Source organism: Homarus americanus, unplaced genomic scaffold, assembly GCF_018991925.1.
Source record: "Homarus americanus isolate GMGI-L3 unplaced genomic scaffold, GMGI_Hamer_2.0 scaffold59495, whole genome shotgun sequence".
Lineage (NCBI taxonomy): Eukaryota > Metazoa > Arthropoda > Malacostraca > Decapoda > Nephropidae > Homarus > Homarus americanus.
The window spans coordinates 3,758,393-3,781,051 of NW_024732415.1; the positions used below are offsets into that span (position 1 = coordinate 3,758,393).

The 22,659-nt window shown below is 36.8% G+C and overlaps 2 protein-coding genes across 21 annotated transcripts in view; both read right to left on the reverse strand.

Moving 5' to 3' along the window:
- LOC121868611 (transmembrane protein 165-like) overlaps window positions 1–6,870 on the reverse strand; it is a 47,093-nt gene extending 40,223 nt beyond the window's left edge. For 2 of the 14 annotated variants that reach the window (XM_042369402.1, XM_042369404.1), the window contains exons 1-3: window positions 6,720–6,865; window positions 2,782–2,914; window positions 1,785–2,043 (exon numbers count right to left, since the gene is read on the reverse strand). In XM_042369402.1, coding sequence (XP_042225336.1) covers window positions 1,785–2,043; window positions 2,782–2,898 — 376 coding nt within the window. In that variant the 5' untranslated portion in view covers window positions 2,899–2,914; window positions 6,720–6,865. Of the gene's footprint in view, window positions 1–1,784; window positions 2,044–2,781; window positions 2,915–6,707 lie in introns of all 14 variants that reach the window. The other 12 variants (XM_042369408.1, XM_042369411.1, XM_042369401.1 and 9 more) reach the window with 11 other exon arrangements.
- A 4,940-nt stretch (window positions 6,871–11,810) lies between these two features.
- LOC121868612 (vascular endothelial growth factor receptor 1-like) overlaps window positions 11,811–22,659 on the reverse strand; it is a 119,944-nt gene continuing 109,095 nt past the window's right edge. For all 7 annotated transcript variants that reach the window (XM_042369421.1, XM_042369419.1, XM_042369422.1 and 4 more), the window contains 5 exons: window positions 22,066–22,277; window positions 19,367–19,472; window positions 16,840–16,989; window positions 14,724–14,920; window positions 11,811–14,397 (listed from right to left, as the gene is read on the reverse strand). In XM_042369421.1, coding sequence (XP_042225355.1) covers window positions 14,100–14,397; window positions 14,724–14,920; window positions 16,840–16,989; window positions 19,367–19,472; window positions 22,066–22,277 — 963 coding nt within the window. In that variant the 3' untranslated portion in view covers window positions 11,811–14,099. The remainder of the gene's footprint in view (window positions 14,398–14,723; window positions 14,921–16,839; window positions 16,990–19,366; window positions 19,473–22,065; window positions 22,278–22,659) is intronic.

Here is a 22,659-nt window from a genome sequence, read left to right on the forward strand (position 1 = left end):
TAAGGGCAAATGGTGTTTGGAAAAAACACTGCCTACAGTTTGTCCATGATTTCAGGGGTTCTGAAAACGAGGTTGGAGAAGTGACACAGACATTCATGAGGATGATGTCACACAGTTGCATGAGTCTCATGCTGAATAATTAAGCAATGAGGATCTGATTAAACTGGAGAAGCAAATTTTGTCAGAGGATGTAGAGGAAGCTGAAACTCCAGAACCAAAGCGATTCATTACAAAAGAAATGGCAGATAGTTTCAGGCTTATTGAAGAAGCATTGTTTAAATTTAAACAGCAAGATGCCAACACAGCAAGATTCACCAAGATTCAAAGAGGTATTACTGAATATCTACAATGCTAAAGAGAAATTTATGACGAAAAGAAGAAAGTTTCAGTTCAACCATCCCAATAAAGCCTCTGTCACTCCTACAAATATAAGTGTCAAACTTTAATTTTTACTTTTCTTTACTATATTTTCTCATTCAATTTCTTCTTTTCTTGTAAATTAAGTGATTCAAGATCTATAAAAGGACGTGGGCTCTGATATAGTGCACATAGGGTATGTGTTCCGACTTACGTACATTTACGACTTGAGGAAGGCCTCAGGAGCGGAACCCGTTCAAAACCAGGGGACCCCCTGTATATTCAATTACATGTATTAATATATTTTCTAGTATGAGTAAAACAAAAATACCATATAAATATATTGTAGGCATACCAGTATACAGTTTACCATATACAGGTATATGGTGTACATTTTTACAGTAACCAGATAAATGGTGATAGTTGCTATCATTCCAAGAATCAAGGATTACCAAAAAATCATCTGATGCTCTGTTAGCCAATGCCAAGTAGGAACTGTCATATTGCACTAATTTTATGAGAAGAAACTTAGAGAGAGTATGTGGTAAACTATGTTTGTGGTATGAATATCTAAAATAGTTGCAAAACAGAACATAAAAACTTTCCAACACCGTGTAATAGTGTACCATTTTTGTATATTCGTAGTTTCCACTCATGGGACTTAATTATTTTCTTTTCTTTTTTACAATATGAATTTTCATAAATCAAATCTCATAAATTTACAGTCTCCCAGTATACAAAATTCAGACATAATTCCTTGAAACTCAGCACGAGAAATTTTGCAAATTTCTGAAGAAAAAAATATTAGAAATCATTATAAAAAGATTTACTTCTAGCAGTGAGAAACCTTGGAACAGTATATATTGGCAAATTCCTCTTATATATTTTCAAATACTAATAATTATTTTACTCTCGTATATGAATGAAACTCCTGGTTATTATATTATTATTATTATTATTTTTTTTTTTTTTTGTATCATCAGTAGAAGTAAAGATGCTGGAACAGGCACCTGGCATCCCTATGCAAAAGGGATACTTAGGGAAGCTACATCTATGTCCAACCCTCCCTCCCTCCACTGTGAGAGGAGATACTGTACATGTGAAATCTATGCCAGTGTTAGTGTCTCCGTCTCAGAGTAGAGGATGTTGGTACCCCTCACCAACAAGTAATTTCTTGAGTGAGACAATGAAAATAGTCAAATAAGAAATATTCTATCATGTAATAAAAATTAACGAGTTCTCTTTATGTGCTGTAAAATTAAAAATTTATCTCTTTCTTCGATTAACACCAAAAAATTTCATGCAACATAATATATCATGTCCTAGTAGAAGAGGGTGCTTAAATTTGAATGGCTTCATTAGATAGCGTTCAAATCTTACTTCATCCTTTAACTTCATGAAAATAATGCCAATAACTTAGATCTCACCTGATAACATGTGCATTATAGCCAATGCAAACATAGCTCCAGAAAACACTGTCACTCTTGGGTGGTTCATTGCCATGATGGCAGCAATAAAGAATGTTTTATCGCCCAATTCTGTTACTATGATCATACTCAGGGCAGCAATAAAGGCATTCAGGAAATTAACATCTGATGCATCTTTCTTGTCCTGTGTGTCATGTGAAGAGTTGGGGAACCTGTCGCCGCTGCCACTGTGAACGACTGCTCCATTACCAGTGTCATCCTGCAGGACAGAGCAAAATGTATAAACTCATTTCGGGTAATTGTCATGTCACCACTAAAGCCCAGTGGGTCATAAGTATGATGAATTATATGACACTGAGAGGCAGGATAGGAGAGTAGAAAGATGACAACTATTTAATAGATCGGCCACAAACACTACTGTCCTAAGGGTTCTCTTGCTTTAATCCCAGACTTGGTAGGACAGTACACAGGTGTTGAAGACTGATGTTATGTTAGATGGTGTGGCGACCTGTGGTGTAATGTCAGCATGATCACCTCGCAAGTAAGTGGACCTGGGTTCGATCCCTGGGCAGGGTGAAACTATGGGCAAGTTTCTTCATACCATTTGCCTCTGTTTACCCAGCAGTAATTGGGGACCTGGATGTTAATCGATTTGTGGATCATATTCCGGGGTAATGGTTAGCCAGTGCAGTTAGCCATCCTCATTATACAAGGAGCACCCATTATTATTATTATTATTATGTTAGATGGTTTATGCACTAAGAGAACATAAATATTATTTGTTTGGAGCTATTGAATGAATAATTTCCTAAATTCACTAAACATCACTCACGAGCAACAAAATATTAAGCTCAAAACATATGTGTGAAGGTTGATATTCCCTCACCATATCTTACCAAATTACATGCTCTTTACATGATTATCCATCATCATCTGCTCCTGATTGCCCTTCATTACCAACTCCTCACCTGATTTTGCTTCGCCACTTGCTCCTCACCTCAAAATCTGGTTGTTCCTTCTTCATAACAGGTTCTACATCAATTGGATGAAAATCTGCCCACACCACACCCAAAAACAGAGTGGTGAGAGTGACCACCCACACAATACGTGACATTCTAGTGATCAATCTGCTGCAAAGACAAAATTGAGACAAATTAATATTCTGGGTTTACATTCTGACCTGGCCATCAAACCAAGATGACAAATTCATTAAGTTTATTTAGTGACAAATAATTTGTTTACTTAGTCTTGGGTATATTCTCTAAACATACATAAATTCATTTCATGATTCACAGTTAATGTAGTCTGTCCCATTTGGTTATTAATTTACAACAGGTAAGACTTGGCCCTTGATTATCAGTCTTTATAAATCATCTTAAGACCTCTACTTAACATTCAGTAAAAATAACTGAAAATACATACAAATCCATTTTGTAATACTCAGTGTTAAACATTTATAAATGAGGCAACAGTTGCTTAGCATATTAATATACCATAGCTCCCTTGTCAAGTAGACAAATTTGGTAAAAGTACAGGAAAAAATCATAATAGTTTGTGATGAAAATTTCTTCAAGTAAAATAAGTTGTAAAAAAATATGACAAATAATTCAAAACAAACATGGGTGACCAGAAAAGCCAAAATTAAAATTCCTGTTAACTAATACAGACACAATATGGTCCATCATTCCTCAATATGGAGTTGAAATACTGGTTAATTAACAAGTTCCTGTTTACAGGATACAGAAATCCAAGCCTAAATCCATGCAACCACACTTACAGATGGAAATTATTTAAAAATAAAATCAAAATAAAATCAAACCTTCCCCAAGTGGTGTTAGGTTGTACCAGATCTAAGAAACTCTAATCATATAAAATCTGGTTTAACTATACAGTACTTTACTTTACTTTACTTTACTTTACTGTACTGTACTGAACAGTACAGTACAGTACAGTACAGGTATTAAGCTTGTCTGGAAATGTTTCACATAATGTTTATTCTAAACCATTTATGTACAAACCATCCAAAGAATTTATGATTTTTTAGTATATTATACAAACAAATTGTTCACCTGTAAATTCAGCATTACAGTAGCCAGCATTTGTAAGGGATAACTGTACATTTATGAAATGCTATATATAACTCCTAACATGAGCAACTGATAATAAAACTCAATTAGTTTAGTGTCCAATGCTTTAAATTCATATTTTGGAAGAATACACACCACAGACCGGGAATTCCCGGCTGGACAGTCTGAAGGCTACATAGCCGGGATGTTTAAGTTAGGTTGGAAAACTCACGTAGCCTAATATATGAGCTGTTAGGTTTGATTCCTTAGGTTCTTTTGGTTTTTCTTTTTTGGTTAGGTAAAACTTGATTCCTCCAAAATATTTGGGATGTTCTTCAGAAAAGGAAGAAGTTTTCTTCTATTGAAAGTTCCTTATGATGCTCTTTAACCCACACACCTCTTCCAAACTTACTGAGTAATTTTTTAAGGTGTTCAGTTATCATTAAGTTAGAATGACAATACCCGTAGGTTCTTGTGTAGAATTTAATTTTGAATATTTTTTTTCAACGGTATTTGTTGCGCAAACTGATAGTAACAGAGATATAAGCATACTTTACCAATAGTCGAAAAAACTAGCCCCTTTTACACATGTTGGCAGCCATGGAGCAAGGCACATGGTTTAAGTGATCTAGAATATGCATTACACGAATAGTGTTGGCATTTCCTATGGTAGTGATTCCTTATAGGAGTACCCTATGCTCCAGAATACATCCCAGTGGGTAATCAAAACAGAATTTTTGGAGTAGGTTAGGGACGATGTTTCTACGTGAGCTTTACAGGCAGCATTATAATTTCAATAGTTCTGGTTATTTCATTTCAGTGTTAAGAAAAATCTCCCAGGACCTAAATGGTTGTACATATTTGAAAGATCCCTTGGATTTATGAAATAAATTTACTCTTATTATAATGGAAACAATTGCCAATAAAGCAGAAAAGAGTAAATGGCTCAGTGAATCTTTGGTTTACTAAAATTCTAAGTTACAATAGTGTTATTTTGTTCCATGTTCTAATTTATGAGAGAAAACCCCCAAGCTATAAAATTTATTTTTCCCACTTTTGCATATACTGTACTGTACTGTACTGTACTGTATTTCCTATGGTGATACAGTTGGCAGATAGGGAGCACTAATATATATTATTACCCATAATAGTTAACATTTATCAGAAAAACCTGTCAACAAAATGGACTAACATAACATCCCATTATAGAGGGGTAAATATTTACAAGTGGACTCTCGGCAATTTTAAGGTTGAAACACTGTTTTACCGACGTGTTTTAATGTGTTTTGAACAAGTCGACTTCTCTAGGTTGATGTTGTTAAGGCTGTATACATTGACAGTATTTGTTCTTCCAATATTAAGTACGCTGCACTTGCTGGTGTTGAATTTCATTAGCCATTTTTCTGACCACTCCTGCAGTTTGTGTAAATCCTCCTGTAGTGCATTTGCATCCAGCCCTGAATTAATCAGCCGCCCTATTTCGGTGTCATCCGCAAACTTGCTTATGTCACTGCTGATCCTAGTATCTAGACGTATATGTAGATAATGAACAAGAGTGGGCCCAGTACTGACCCCTGGGGAACCCCACTGGTTACACAGCCCCACTCAGATTTATCACCATCTACGCTGACCCTCTGTGTTCTATCGGTGAGCTGTTTACTGCAATATTACCGAAGAAAACTGTCTTAGAATTTTCTGTAGATTTCACAAATGTTGCCAGATTTAACGTAAAGAATTATAGGACTTAAGTTAAGAAATACCGAAATGGTGTTAAAAATATTCCTAATAAGGAGATCTAAAGGTTGGGGATGGTTAAAACAGTCGGCCGTGTATTGGCTGAAACTGCAATAATACCTTTTGCCATTCCCATAAAGCTTTATCTTCTACAGCAAAATGTTCTCAAGTTGCTGGTTCAGGTATACAACCATCATTTGGTCCAACGAATTACCGAAAAGTACCCAAATGTACCCAAAAGTATATTAAATCAGGGTAAAATCATAACGAATACTATATGTTTTACATCAATAAAACCTGATTAATAATGTTTTTATCGAAATGTAGTCAAAATAATGAAATAATACAGCGAAAAACGCTAAATTCCAAAGAGTCACCTATCCAAAATGGAGATATAATTACCGATGTTTCTGTTACTTTGGGGTATTTATCATAGCCATAGGATTTACTTTTCGTTAGGTTAGGTTAGGTTAGCGAAGTGCATCACGATGGATCTGAGTTATCTCCCTTGTTCACGAACTCTTTGGAATTTAGCGTTCGCCAATACTGAAAGTTTTTCGCTGTTTATTATTTCATCTTACAAATTATTTTTATAAAATAACACTAAAAATATTATTAAACAAGTTTTGTGTATGTATAACAGATATTCGTTAATATTTTACCCTTATTTGCTATACTTTTGGGTACTGTGGGGTAATTCGTGGCTCCCACCATCATTGACTTCTGCACTTTGAACAGTTATAAATTGATCCTAGAGACACTTACACTTGATCATTAACAGTTATGTGAAGTTTTATGTGTAGGATTTTAAATGTCTTACTTTAAATTTCTTGGTCATATCGACTCATTGTTTACCAACAATATCGACGAAGTGTGATTATATACGACCTGTACTTGCACTATATATTTATAACTACACTATACTGTACATATTCAGCCAATATGAATATGTAAGCTGAGTTTACTGAACAAATATCTGACTTTACAGAACATCTATCCACACCGATTTTACTATTTACCCGGCACACGTATCTGGATATTAGGCTTATAGTTTCTTTCTGAAATGCCAAATAATTAACAATGTGATCGATTAAATGGTAAATCACAAACATAATCTACATACGCTGCGTTATACCTCGTGTTCCAGTCAACTCCAAGTCCGACACACTCAATACAGTCACTTTATCCTGCTGTTGTATGTCACGATCACGACAACTCACTGAGAAGCATCAGCTGGATATAAACTCTAAACCTTCTTTCCCTTACTTAATATGGAGTCTGAACTGAGATAATTCTTGCAGCGTTGTGATAATAAGTCTTATAAATGTAGCATCCAGTAGTATACATAAGGATTCCAATTCTATATCTTATTGCGGTAGCATGTCTTATAATCTGTTGCTGTGCTTACGTCAAAAGTTTACAAAAGAACAGTTGTGGGAGTGTATACTGAAGACGTTAACCTCACCACTGCCAGTTCCAGTTTTTCTATGAAAAGTTGAAAACTGATGTCATCCACTTCAAAAAACATCAACACTTTTTTCCAGACTGCACGAGAATAAAATATGCAATTTTATAAAATGTATGTTAAGTTTTTTCATCAGCCATGTAATCAACAACTATATATTTATATGTTTCCTCAAGATTAGTATCGGGTTTAATATAACTAAGTAAATTATTCCAATCTTTAAGAACTAGATGTATAGTGCTATTTCTATTTTATTTTCAATTTAATTATATTTCATTTGGGCATGCCCGAGAATTTATACTAACTTATTTTTATATTTATCGTCAATTAATTAACTTGTAATTATGCTACCACCACTCAGGCATGCCAAGTTCTACATACTTGGGCTTCAGCATAAATCCCCTTAAATAATTTTGCCAGCTGGCAAGAGGGCCAGACACGTGAATTCTGGTTATTTTCTGGCATGCAAATTATACTGAAGGAAGGAAGAGTGATAATTATATAACAGTTAATTACTCCTTATTAAAGATAAGTCAAACCAGACTTGGGCTCTGGAAGTTTTTTTTGCGGGGGGGGGGACGACTTGGCTTCGGCTTCGAAGCTAAAGGCATGGCACCGGCTTCGGCTTCGAAGAGGATTTCTTCTTTACACGAGCACACTGCAGGGGCGGATCCAGGATTTTGTAAGGGAGAGGTCGGATTTTGGGTGAAGGGAAATAAAGTCACAAGGAAAAAGTAACAGATAAAAGTCACAATTTTGGCTTGTAAAAAATAACACTTGTCTTAAATACCCCGTCTGGTCCCCGAGATATGCTAGGGACTGTCAGTTGGTTGAAAATATTCAAAGGAGGGCCACCAGACTGGTACCTGCTCTTCGGCACCTCAGCTACCCTGAGAGATTGGAGCGCCTGAACTTGCCTAGCTTATACTACAGACGGGCAAGGGGATCCCTACACATGAACCATGCAGCGGTCGACAAAATTAAGAAGAAAACCCAGAAATTCAAGACGTGGGTTGGGTCAAACGATGAGCAAGACAGGAGGATGTATGCAAGAGCCAGAAACCAAGCAAAGATAGAGTGTAGGAGGGCTGAAAAGGAGTTCCAAAGGCTGGTTGCAAGCGAGGTCAAGTCAAACCCAAAGGCGTTTTACCGCTATGCAAAGTCGAAATTGAAAACGCGAGTAGGAGTATCAGACCTGAGGTTTGAAGATGGTAGTTACGCAGATTCTGACCAGGATAAAGCTGAGGCATTGAACAGCTTCTTTTCCTCAGTGTTCACAAGAGAGGATGCAACTAACCTTCCTGCGTTTGAGGACAGACGGTTCGACACAGCACTGACCCACATTGTGTTCACAGAAGAGGGTATTAGAAATAAACTGTCCAGGCTAAAGGTCCATAAGAGTCCTGGACCTGACATGGTGCATCCTAGAGTGCTAAGGGAGCTGTGCAACGAGCTTGCAGAGCCCCTGAAGATTCTGTTTTGTAAATGCCTGGATGAACAAATGGTCCCCAGTGAATGGAAAGTGGCTTATGTGAGTCCTATCTTCAAGAAGGGCGATAGGCACTCCACGAACAACTATAGACCGGTGAGCCTGACCAGCATAATATGTAAAGTACTTGAGAGTATTATCAGAGATGCAGCGATGGAACATCTACTACGAAACAACCTTGTAAAAGATTGCCAACACGGTTTTATGCCGGGGCGCTCTTGCTTGACACAATTGCTCAAGGTATTGGATATTTGGACCCATATTCTAGAACGGGGTGGTAATATCGACAATATTTACCTAGATTTTGCCAAGGCTTTCGACAGTGTACCCCACGAAAGGCTGAAAATCAAACTGGAAGGGTACGGAATTCGGGGAAATGTCCTAGCGTGGATAGAAGACTTTCTACATGACCGCAAGCAGTGTGTGGTGATTAATGGCACGAAATCGTCATCTGTACCTGTAACAAGTGGGGTACCGCAGGGTAGTGTATTGGGCCCGCTGTTGTTTGTTTGTTTCATAAATGATATGCCTGACGTTGTACACTCCTCCATACAAATGTTTGCCGATGATGGCAAGTTATTTCGGGAAATTAAGAACCAAGCGGACTGTGAAGAGCTGCAGAAGGACCTCTGTGGGCTCCAGGAATGGTCGAAGGAATGGCTGCTGAGATTCAATGTCACGAAGTGTAAGAGGATGCACCTGGGGCGTACCAACGGTAAGGAGGCGTACCATATGTCCCAACGGGATGAAGAAAATGTACTAGTTGAGACTGTGTGTGAGAAGGACCTAGGTGTGTATGTTGACAATGAGCTGAAGTTCTCGGGCCATTTTGAGAAGAAGGTAAATCAGGCAAATAAATTATTGGGTCTTATAAGAAGGTCGTTCAGATATCTAGACGGTCCGTCCCTCGTGACGATCTTCAGGAGTGAAGTGCTTCCCCATCTGGAGTACTGTCACCCCATCTGGTCCCCGAGATATGCTAGGGACTGTCAGTTGGTTGAAAATGTTCAAAGGAGGGCCACCAAACTGGTGCCTGCACTTCGGCACCTCAGCTACCCTGAGAGATTGGAGCACCTGAACTTGCCTAGCTTATACTACAGACGGGCAAGGGGGGACCTAGTTGAGGTTTAGAAGCATCTCAGGGGGCACTACTCAGTTGAGTGTCCTTACTTGGAGCTGGCGGACGCTCGCCCCACAAGGGGTCACAGCTCAAGATTGAAGAAGCCGCAAGTCCAGAAAACCGTGAGGGCAAACTTTTTCGGAGTGAGGGTTGTAAACTCTTGGAACAATCTACCAGAGAGTGTTGTGATGGCACCGAGTGTGAGCTCTTTCAAGAGAAGACTTGACCAACACTGGAGCGGGTTCAGGTACATTCAGGAGCCGGTGCATGCCCAGTATTTGCCAACAGTGCGTGACAGAGACGTGACCGATCGCCCGGGCGGCTAGCGAGCCGACCTTTTGGTGAAGAATATAAAGGAAAAGAGACGTGACCGATCGCCCAAGCGGCTAACAAGCCGATCAGTGGCGAAGAGGATAAAAGTAAAAAAGTAAAAGTGACCTAATTGAGGTGTATAAGCATCTCAAGGGGCACCACTCAGTCGAGTGTCCTTACTTGGAACTGGCGGACGCTCGCCCCACAAGGGGTCACAGCTCAGGATTGAAGAAGCCGCAAGTCCAGAAAACTGTGAGGGAAAACTTTTTCGGAGTGAGAGTTGTGAACTCTTGGAACAATCTACCAGAAAGTGTTGTGATGGCACCGAGTGTGAGCTCTTTCAAGACAAGATTTGACCAACACTGGAGCAGGTTCAGGTGCATTCAGGAGCCAGTGCATGCCCAGTACTTGCCAACAGTGCGTAACAGACGTGACCAATCGACCAAGCGGCTAAAGAGCCGATCAGTGGTGAAGAGGATAAAAGTAAAGTAAAAAGTAAATCAATTTCATTGCTTTATTATCGTAATTCACCATTGTATGTGTATTTGAAGAAAAACATACTGAAACACCATATACAGTGTACAGGTGTGTTTATGACAGACTCAAGTACTGTATCTATTGTAATTTGGTACCTAACACATTAAAAAAAATATATATATAAATTTGGTACATTACCTTAAGGTACCATATTCATATAAGCGAAAGAGGTGGAAAAAATAGAATATTAATAAAAGTGAACATTTGTATAGCAAGGGATCCCTGTACAGTATATACTCTAAAATCTATACACTTAAGCTTTCAAGCTATTCTTTGTTTTGACTTTTAATGTTGGAAACCAGAATACCAGGAGAAAATGTGTCATTCTTTTGCAGGTTTGCATTGATTAATACCCTTCTCACATCCAACCTAGAGACTAAATCCAGGGCACAGTGGTAAGCAACAAGCATGACCTTGTTTCATCAGCAAATATTAAGTTATTTGAATATAGTAACTCACCTTTAGATGGGTTTGTCTTCATGATGGGCAGATTATTACAGTATTATGTACTCGTATTTTGTTCATCAATATAACTTTTGGGGGAAAAATTTGAATATTTTTTGTTGCCTGGAATGCATCATCAATTTACTTTATTAAGTGAATGGTTATTATAGATCCACAACATAACAACTCAACTTTATTAACCTTTGTTGCATTTCTGTATCATGGATCAGTCCCTCCTTTGATGATAGTTTTTATATTGTATGAAGTTTTGTGTATACTCTTAACAAAGGACAACTATACACATTACAATATTATTGACATTAACACATATACAAATTAATACATTCAGCACTTTCTCACAAATACTAGTACAGCTTAGCATTACTTACTTCTGATCTTGGTCTTCACTACAAACTAATTTTTTCTCCATTTTTCATAACAATGGGCTCCTCATTCTTGTTTCTTGACTGTAAATGTAGCCGCTTGGGCGATCGGTCACGTCTTTGATTACTGTTCCTTTTCTTTTTTCCTCTTCACCAAAAGATCGGCTCGTTAGCCGCTTGGGCGATCGGTACGTCTCTGTTACGCACTGTTGGCAAGTACTGGGCATGCACCGGCTCCTGAATGTACCTGAACCTGCTCCAGTGTTGGTCAAGTCTTGTCTTGAAAGAGCTCACACTCGGTGCCGTCACAACACTTTCTGGTAGATTGTTCCAATAGTTCACAACTCTCACTCCGAAAAAGTATGCCCTCACTTAATATCTAGTATAAATATCATCTAAGGCTTCCTTAGGGGTTCTTTATTTAAATAACAGTTTGTAGATCTAATTATCAGTGGCAAAAAAATAAATCAAGTTAATGAGTAGAATAAAAGTTTATATACAACAAGTCCCAGGTGTGTTCTGGTAAGCCCTTTTCCTGTGATGCATTACATGTGGTTAAGATAAAGCATTATGTGCACCTGTGTACACACAAATGTTAGCCTGGCATACAGTAGTCCATCGCCAACCGTGTGCGTTAGGATCCTGAAAACCCCAGTAGTTGGCAAATCTGTGGGAAATATGGGGTTAGGTTCCATGGGCGCGGATAACATTCGTCAAATCCTAACTAAGTTGACTGTTCCTTCACTAAACAATACCTGTATTGTACACTGAATTACATTTGAGTCAAATAAATATAAATAGCTTAGTATAAATTAAATAGTAATACAAATTTTACACTATATCTCTGTGGAGATGGTACGTTGCTATAAAATAAGAAAAATGAAGAGCATGGGTGTGAACGTGTGTGTGTGGACTTGGCAGGTCGCCTGTGTCTCACCCTACCAGGTCAAACTGTATTACTGTATTGTTATTTTTCAACTTATTTTTGGGTAATATACTTTTTTTATTCATTTTTTTTTACTGTTACATGCACACACAATCATTCATACAGAATGTGTAAATAAATAAAAAAAATTATTATCATAAGGTAAAAAATTTAGAGAATAAGCATTTCTTACTTCCACGGGAGTTAAGTGTCGGATCGTGGGAGGGGAAAGGTTGTGAGGGGAATGTGGTGGCGGGGATCTCAGCCTCTCCTTATCAGGACAAGCTGTGAGCTGTGTTATTGTTGTTGTTTTTTCAACTCATAGTCTAAAAAAAATAAATAAATAAAAAATAAAATAAAAAATAAATAAAAAACAAAGAGAATACAGGAGGTCGCCGGGTTATGAACGGGCTCTGTTCCTGAGAACGTTCTTAAGTTGAAAATGTACGTAAGTCGAAACACATACTATGTGCATACCGTACTTACAGAACAATGTTTAAAATCCCACTACATATATCATACCCTAAGTCCTTTTATACATATAAAATAACTTAATTTAAGACAAAAGAAGAAATAGAATGACAAAATACAGTAAATGAAAGTAAAAAATAAGTCAGCAGGTAAATAAAATACTGTAAATTTCAAGTTTAACCCCATTTGTATCGGCGAGCATTCGTAAGTCGGCGACCACTTGTAAACATTTCTTACATTTGCATGATTTAGCTCAAGATCATGGGAGAGGGAGGGGGGAGTGAGCTTCTGTCTCCCATGTCCTTAGTGAGACGATTGCCAAATGGTAATGCAGTATTTTTTCTTTTCTTTTATTAATTAATATTATTTTTATTAATTTCTCACATTTACGGAGGAATACATTAGATCGCAGAGGGATACAGACGCTACACTAGTCCGCGGATACTCAAAATTCAATACCGTGGTTGGTGAAATGGTATACAGAGTAAAAACTGTGGATGCCCAGAATCTGCAAATGGGAAATCGCAGTTGGCGAGGGTCTACTGTAATCGAAATCTGGTTAACAGAAAGAAAACCATGGAAGTTTGAATCTGGTTCTTGAGAAGCCAACATAAATTTGGGCAACCTGTAATAAAAAAAAATTGGTCTAAAATTACAGTACTGTACAGGTACTGTATGTGATGCATTTTATAGAGATCATGTAAAAAAAAATATAAAACATAAACATATCAAAGGGTTACTGCGAAGTCAAGTCATCCTCCTTAATTTTTTCAATTATTAACTACACTAAATCCTCTATAATTCATAATATGACTATTTTTTTAAATTCTGAACCTGTAAACCTAATTTTGATCTTTACTTAATCATAGCAAATGATTTACAAAACAGGCTGTTTGGTGCATAACATCCCTTCATCCAGTGCACAGTAGAGGCAGCCCCTTCCAGTTAGTGCATGTATTCTGTAGTTAAGAGACCTATTGTGTGATGCCGCCTTAAGCTTGTTAGTACAGTACTGTATAACCAGCTTCGGTGCACAAATAAGTCACATAGAGATATGTATTTTAAAATATGAAAGAAATATGATGGACTAAGAAAGCTATTGATTTCATTACATAATTAAGCTATTTATACACATTTTCTATTATAATTGTACAAAATCAGGGAAAATATATAATCTTTTATATACCGGTACATGTCCACGGCAGTAATCTTTCCATTGGTTGGTAGTGTAATACCTTTCTTAAAAACTAAACTTAAATTTAATCTTAGGTACAATTTATGGTTAGGAATGCTAGAAAATTGCATATAATAACTGAGCATCCTATCCCAGTTATTCACACTCAGCAGAAGAAACACTACACTTTGTTTACTAAAGATTTGCATATTCTGAGCCATGCATTGGAAGATTTATATATGTCATTTCACCATTATTTATATCCATATCTAATGTTTCTTCTTTTTTGCTGTTAGTTTGACTACTGGATGAATGATAGGAATGGTTTGAAAGAGCATCATCTTGAGAGGGATCTTTAGAAACACCATTTATCAAGGATGAATTTTCAGTAGTCTGGTGATCTGTGCTCATACTTGCATCTTGAGAGGTGCCTTCATCCTCCTCTGGAAGCTCAGTCAGTCTTGAGCTTTCAGTTCCTTGCCCAAAGGTGAATCTGAGTCACACACACACGCAAGAAAAACTGAATGAGTCTAAAGCAGACAAAACTCAACTGAAATGTATTAAATAATTTTAAATCCCTAATCTCACCTCATAGAATACCAGTTGCATAACCCGGCAGTTACTGGAAAATTTATAGAGCAACTAAACTATATCTGTGATCACTCATCACACATATTACTAGCCAGGCTTGATTTTTACTTTTATCTCAAAGAAGTTCAAGTACATACATGCCATAACTGCTAATTTATGTCTATATACACCCTAATTAATACCAGACATAATAAACCTTAAGGCTGTATTCCCAGGAGTACTACTAACCTGGAGATTTCATCAGGTCGTGGACTAAACACATCAGCCGTGGGAGTTGGAGAGCCCTGGGTGGAATTCATGTGCAGGTAGTGGGGATTAGACACTCCTGACGGGGTGTCTGGAGCCATACCAACACGGGAGTACCCTACTAGGTCCGGTGACCTCATGTTCAGGTAGTTGTCATCTCTGTTTCCAAATTCACCATTCTGTTGGAAAGCAGATACCAGGTAGCTAATGAGGAAAAGTGACAATGCATATCAATCAATCAATCAGAGTACCTTTCCTCATAGCTGAGGGTTAGCGACCATAGTTACCCACTTTAAACGTTCTTGGGCTGTTTTTACCAATCCTTCAAGGTTTTGTATCTCTCTGGGGACTCAGTCTTTAATTTCCTTCATCCATCCCAGTCTCTGCCTTCTCTGGCCCTCCTACCCTCCACTTTGCCCATTAATATTTCTGTTATTATTCCCTCAACCCTAATTATATAACCATTTTTCTTTTTCTGTACATTTCAAGTATTTCTCTAGAATTTTTTGCTATCTTAGTACTTCTTCATTTGTTTTCCTGTCAGTGTAGATTATTCTTATCATTTGCCTATAGCACCACATTTCAAAGGCCTCCAACCTCTTTCTGGTGTCTGCTGAAAGTGTCCACACAACTGACCCATACAATAGTCCTTGCCATAAAGCCTTTCAGTAGTCTTTTTCTCAATTGAAGTTAATGTCTCTTTTCATTAGGTGTATTAGATCATTAAATGCTGTTGTTTGCCCTATTATTGTTTTGATTTCTTCCATACATTTGCCATCACAGCTTATGTTACTTCCCAAATACACAAATTTTTTTACTTGTTTAAGTTCCCTGTTGCCTACCATAATTTTTATTTTAAGATATTTTTTCCAATTTGGAAACATACATATACTGTAAATTACTGTTAAGAAACAGTTCCCAAATTATAAATAATTTCATAGTTTGAATGCTATGTTTGGGAGGGGAAATAGTAATCCCACTCCTACAGTTTCAGTGTGAAAAGGATTAGTGAATTAGGTCTTGAATTATTGGCTAAAATCATTAAACTGTATTATGCTACAGATTGGGTATCCCTTATCCGAAATTCCCAAGTCCAAAATGCTCTGAAATCCAAAAGTCTATTTCATTATATTTATGGTAGATAATACTGTACGCTGAATATGGCTTATACAGGTACATGTATCATAATTTTTACTAGGGTAAGTATGTATGTGTAAGGAATAAAGGTAAGACACAGGCTGCTTCGTGCCTAAGAGTCAGGAGTCATGGCGATGCCAAACAGACGGTAGTGATTGCTTACTTTTCTGGGTCTTTAGTGTACATCTTATCATATATTTTATACCCAAAATGATTAAAATATATTTCATAAGACTACCTGTAGAATATATGTATCCATATGCTGTAAATGAAATATAAATGAATTCTGTGCCTAGACTTGGGCCCCATCCCAGCTGGGTGAGCTACCGCATTATACAGGTTCTGTATACACGATATAGGTACTGTATTCCAAAATCCCAAAATATCCCAAATCCGAGACCATTAATGCCCCAAGCATTTTGGATAAAAGATATCCAACCTGTAATGATATTTTATAAATCATAAATCCAATACTGTACTGAAATCCAGTACTTCATTTTGAAGCTCTGACCAGAAACTGTTTAAGTAAGTGGCATGTAAAATACCTCCAGGAATCACATAATCAAAGCAGTACACACAGAGTTTGGAGTGTCTTCCTATGGACCTACAGCTACAGTTTGAAGAAGATCCATTATACTATTTTGGTTGTTAATGGTGAATACTGTACATGTTAAGTTAAGTTGTGTACTGCTTATGCAACAAGCTCATCTACATCCACAATTCTTTAAAAATATAAGCTACTTTATTCATGGGAGGTCAACAGTGGTATTTGGGGAAGCTTCTGAGTGTGTTCAAGTGCTGCAAATAGATCAATTAGAATGAACAATACAAAAAACAGTTATAATTTATTCAGACTAATATACATAAAGTACAATACTGTACTATATAATATGTTAACTCATCAATACACTGTATACACAATGTTCATGAGAAGTTCATTTAGGAGTAAAAAATTAGTTACCTGAATGTTGACATAATGAGCTCTGGTCTCATCATCCTCCCTGTTGAGGTTATCAAAATCAGGACTCGATAGCATGTCGAGATAGTCTGTTTTTGTCCTAAAATGTTCCTCATTCATCAGCAGATAGGGGTCATTCATTGTCATGTATCGCTGAAAATCCAAAAAGACTCATTTTATCCCAAAACAATAAATTTTCAAATAATTCTTGAAGTCAAAACACTACATTGGCATCACCTTTTGTCTTTGACACCTTGTGGAACTTTAAATTTCCCTAAAAAGAAAAAGAAAAAATATATACTGTACATTATCATTCTTAGGACTCATATTCTGAAAAGTAGTGGCATTTTTTCCTTTTGGGAAACAGGTTTCTTCCAGCCATTTTGGAGATTAAAGGACAATGCCTGTAAATTCCCTTTGGAGTAAAATCTTCCTTATTCAGTATTCTGAATAACATATTACAGTATTACTTTAAAATAATTACTGTATGTATATATATCAAAACCATTATCAAAGGAATTAATTTAGTACTATCATATAATTAAAATTAACAGGAAAACCAATATTATTGCTTAGAAATGTTCACTTCAACTTGAATACCTATGTTGCATAAAACATCAGTCTTCTTAAGATATATATTCATTACAGGGGAGTGTAGAAGTGAGCTTGATCCTGTACAATAAGGAAGTGATGAAATGGTATTACCGTATTTGCCGGCGTATAAGAAACGTTTTTTCCCCCTAAAAAATGTATCACAAATTATCTTGCGTCTAATGCACCCACGGATGGGAGGCCGAGCGCAGTAGGCAGAGGTGCCTAGCTAGGGAGTCTGGGACAAGCAGTAGTCCACTAAGCTCAAAAATTTTGTTACTAATAATATTACTGATAATAAAATACTGAAAAACAAGCCAAATTATCACAATCTATTATCACAAACTTACAGCAAATTTGCTGATGGCGTAAATAATGGCTTAACAGCAGAGGGAAGCTCACAACATCTCACTGTACCTCCTTCCCCAGCATACGCAACCCACACCAGATACATGTCTTACATTATTTAACGATTGTGTTACCTTTTAAGAAACATTTGTTTATTATCTAAATGAAAAATGACCATAGAAAGATTAAAGAAATGTTTACAGAAAGTTCAGCCACCAGTCAGCCATTTGCAATGAGTTGATGACGCCAAAACAATAGCGATGATGCTACACCGTGGTGGCAGATCGCGGCAACACAAAACATCACAGCCAAAAATACGAGTTTTACATCCTGTCGGTAATTCTCTTGACCAAAATATAAACAAGCCACACAGCCGCCCTGATCAGAGGTAGAGTTGGGTTAGTATAATGTTACTATATACTATATGATTTCCTACTTGATTCCAGTATATATTGTATTTACATGCACAAAATCATATGTTTTCCCCTACAAAACCACTTTAAAATCACTTTCAATAAATGTACTAAAAACACAATTCCACAAATATCCTTGTAAAATAGAAGTGGTGGTGCATCTTATACGACAGCAAATATGGTATTTGCTGTTACAGGTACAATACTGATTTGTTCATTCATCATGTGAAGGGCCTGAGTCAGCATGGAGATTGCTAACTAACAAAATTAATGGAGACCGCAGAGGATGTTAGCCACAGAAGCTTAACCATTAACAAAGTACATGTACTGTAATTAACAATAATGTTTGCTAACATATACCAAAGAGCATACATTTCCCTATGTTCACAATTCCAAAGGAACTTAAAACTACCTGTACAAGATGATGATCTTGACATATTGGCAAGGAAATTTCATAAAAAACATACTCTAATATCCAAATTATACAGCATATCAGACTGAGAGAGATACATCAGGCAATCATAGGCATCCCGTGCAGTCACATACAATAGTAGCCAATTTTAACACTGAGCCTACTCACTCACGTGCTCAGCACATTTCAACGCCCAGAACTGAGACTTTTCTCAGAATCCTCCCCCCAAAATTTCCGGGTAATGGAAAGTTCAGGGAATCAAAGAGTCCGGATAATGGGAGATTATTGTATTTAAACAGGCAATTTTCATTATTTAAGTTACTGAGTTGTGCTTGTAACAAAATACAAAGTATGAGGCCAACCTCCATAAGCCAGTCATGTCCTTTGCTTCCATACTATTGTCTCTTTAATTATCCTCTTCACCACTGATTGGCGTGTTAGCTGCTTGGGCAGTTGGTCATGTCTCTGTTATGCACTGTTGGCAAATACTGCACCGGGTATGTACTTAAGTATCATCCATTACTATGCCTGATTTTTTCAAGAAATTTTGCCTAAAAAAAATGTGTACTGTACCACTAAACCACACATATACAAATCTTAGAACACAACACGAAAACTTGTCAAGTATCACTGAAGCAAAAGCCTCACTGCCAAGCTTACATAAGTTTGCTTAAAACTGTTCCAGATGTGCAGGTGTCCTGTAATTTAACATATTACTGTATCTTCCACGGTCAATTACAAGAGTAGAAAATAAAATTATACTTACTCCTCTCAGGTCTGGCAGCATCATAACACCAAGACATTCAGCAATTTTCTGAAAACCTGGTCGGTTTCTTGGTTCACTCGCCCAGCAGTTTAGGAGTAAATCATAACTGAAAACAAAAGGTTATTTTTGAAAAGTTAAGTGAATTAACCATAAAAGCTCATTTCTAAAAATAATTCACCAATAGTAATAAAAATTCCCAGGTACAACGTGCACATATCTAATACAGCACCATAGTTTGATAAAAAAAGGTGGGGTTAATTTATTTATTTTTTATTTTTTAGCTGGTTTCATATAACATGAGTACCGTATATGTAAAAATTGTATTCATATTGCATGTAAGTATCTGGAATCCAAAATGCTTGGGGCCCAGAGGATTTGAAGTGGGTCTGCCAGCTGCACAATATTTTCAACTTCATAATACAGAAGAACGACGATATAACACGGGATACGTTCCAAGAGAGGTCGCTTTAAACCGAATTCCCACTAAATCGAAGTGTTGTTTCAATGGAATAATTTAGTTTGGTACTTGAGAGAAACACAAAATACTAAAAAGACTGAGAGTCTACTCAGATGCACCTCAGCCCATCTCCTAGAATAAACAAAACATTGTTTTTTTGTAGTATTATGTTAAAACAAACACTCATAAATCAACACAGCTAAAATTATGGGACGTGAAATGGTTTGTTTACTAAGGATCAGCTGATGGGAAGATGGGGTGGGGGGGGGGAGAAGTGAGGTGAGGTGATATGTGACAGTTGATGCCAAGGTCTAGTGCTTATTTATTTATCTGTCCTTAAGACCTTAAGAGTGACTTTAAATTTTTTCTCTTATAAAATGTCACTGAATTGACATGTTCTAATTACCGTAATTTTATTACAAAGAACTAAAATTTTTATCTCTTGTGCAAAATATATGGAGTTTATATTCAAATTATTAGCTGACTTGCAAGGATTCTAGCAATGCAAATTATATTCTCCTAACTTTAGTCTGTGATATTATATAAGATAAAAACTTAAGCTTAAAACCACCAAACCCTGGCTGGGAAGATCGGGGAGAGGGAGGGGGGGAAGGGGAGGTGACATGTTAGACAGTTGCACCGAAGGTCTAGTGAAGTATTTATTTGTTTATTTATGCCCTTTAGCTTGAGTTTTTGTTTTTTGTTTATAAAATGCCACTGAAGTGATTGGGAGAATATAATTTACATTGCTGGAATTCATATAAGATAGTGATTAATTTGAATATAATCATGCTATAGTTTGCACTTGACAAAAATTTTAGTAATCATTTAGTACATTATTCTGAGTACATGTACAGTACAGCTTTGCCCTTAGGACAGTGTAGTGTGCCCAGAGAAACATTAGGCGCTAATTTTAAGAAATGATGCACCATATTGACTCACGCAAAATAGGAAAGATTCACTTTAAATTAAAACAATGTCCTTAATTGTCGGTCTTGCTTTAAATCAATAATCTTAAATTGAATCGCTTTAAATCGACGTTCTACTGTATGTATCTGGTTTTGTTTTTTCAAAAATTTCTGCTTCACTAAACTGAATTTCATAAAAAATGCTAACTTTCAGTTTTTCCTCTCTAAATACTTAGCAGGAGCTGTTATTACATTTGTCTAGTGGGGAGTAACCAATATAAATAATGTTGGTCACCCAGTCTACCATACATTAGTACCCTACCAAGCACCCAGACACCCCTATCTTCTCATTCTTTATTCTTGTATGTTAACTAATGTACGAGATAAAGTTTTGGAAGATGAACAGGTAGGATGAAGTTGTTGGGGATAAGTCAGATGGAACAAAAACAATCTTGGTGACTCCTGGTATTTGAATAACTACAGTTTATTATAATTGTAAAACATTTATGCTGGCTGCTTTGGCTTCACTGAGATTTTTCTTTTGCACATTGCCTCATCAGAATCACTGATAGTATAAAACTTAAGGTTTTTTCAAGTTTATTCTTTAACCCTTTCTGGGATGATCACTTGAAAATTTTGGGTGACCCCCCATATGAATTGAGTTTTGGGACTCAAAAAACCATAAAAAATATTTGATGGTTCTAACTCACTTATGGCCACATCAAAACTAGCTATGTTAAAAAAAAAAAAACTAGCTGTATGATTGCTGCTAAGGGCTTATCTAGATGTGGCAGTCAGCCCCTTTTTTTAATTCAGAGTGTCTGCATAGCTGGGTACCCTGGCTATTGAACATAATGGCTTGTCTGGCTGGGTACCCTGGCTTAGTCAAATCCTCACTGGTGCTTTTCATTAAACATTACCCAAGAAAATGTTAAAACTAACTTCATTGTAAGAGCAAGTCTTGCTATCCACAGGTATCTTTCCAAATAACTTTTATTTCCCTCTTAACTGTCAATTATTTTTTCATATATGTTAACCTAAAATAAACAATCCTGATATGTGAACAGATAGGATTGTATAATAATAGGGAGGTGTTGGTGGTACAGCAGTAATGTAGATAATTCTCACCAATATGACAAGGGTTTGATACTCTACCTAAACATGAGGAGGGTGTTATCCTGTGTGACCCTCCCTAACATCACAGGTTCCCTCGTTTCCTCCTTTACTAACACTGGATAGACCAACCGCAAATGGTTAGTGGCGAAAAAAAAAATGCTTAAAATCTACCTACGTATTATATATTTACATTGATAGTACAGTAAGTAAATACCAACATTTCTTGGTTTGCATATTTTGGTCGGTCCATCCTGAATCCATCCTCAAGCAGCTTCAGAAAGTCCTTGTTGACCTCTATCCCAGGATAAGGTGTGGAACCCAAGGAGAAGAGTTCCCATAGGGTGACTGCATATGCCCATACATCACTCTGGACACTAAAGATGCGATCACGAATAGCTTCTATCGACATCCATTTAATCGGCATTAAATCCTGAAACAAAAAGTACTGGTAACTAGGACAAACTTAAGTAAAACCACAACAAGACTGATGGTCAAAAGTGATTGGTAAGTATCTGATAGATTGCCTTGTTTTATATAACTTACAATGAATTCAAGTCTAGTTTATCTTTATTGTGTGTATGATAACAAAAAACTGGAAAATATTCAAATTCCCTACCCTATAACAACAAGTTTACCAAAGACACATTAAATACTCATGAAAAGTGCAGCACATCCCATGTCCAGCCTTTAGCTAATAAACTTAACCTATGAACCTGTCATCCTAATAAAATCACTTATACATCTTTAAACAGGAACAATGATACCTGCCAAATTGCCAAATTTCATTCCAGCACACACACAGAGCACAATGC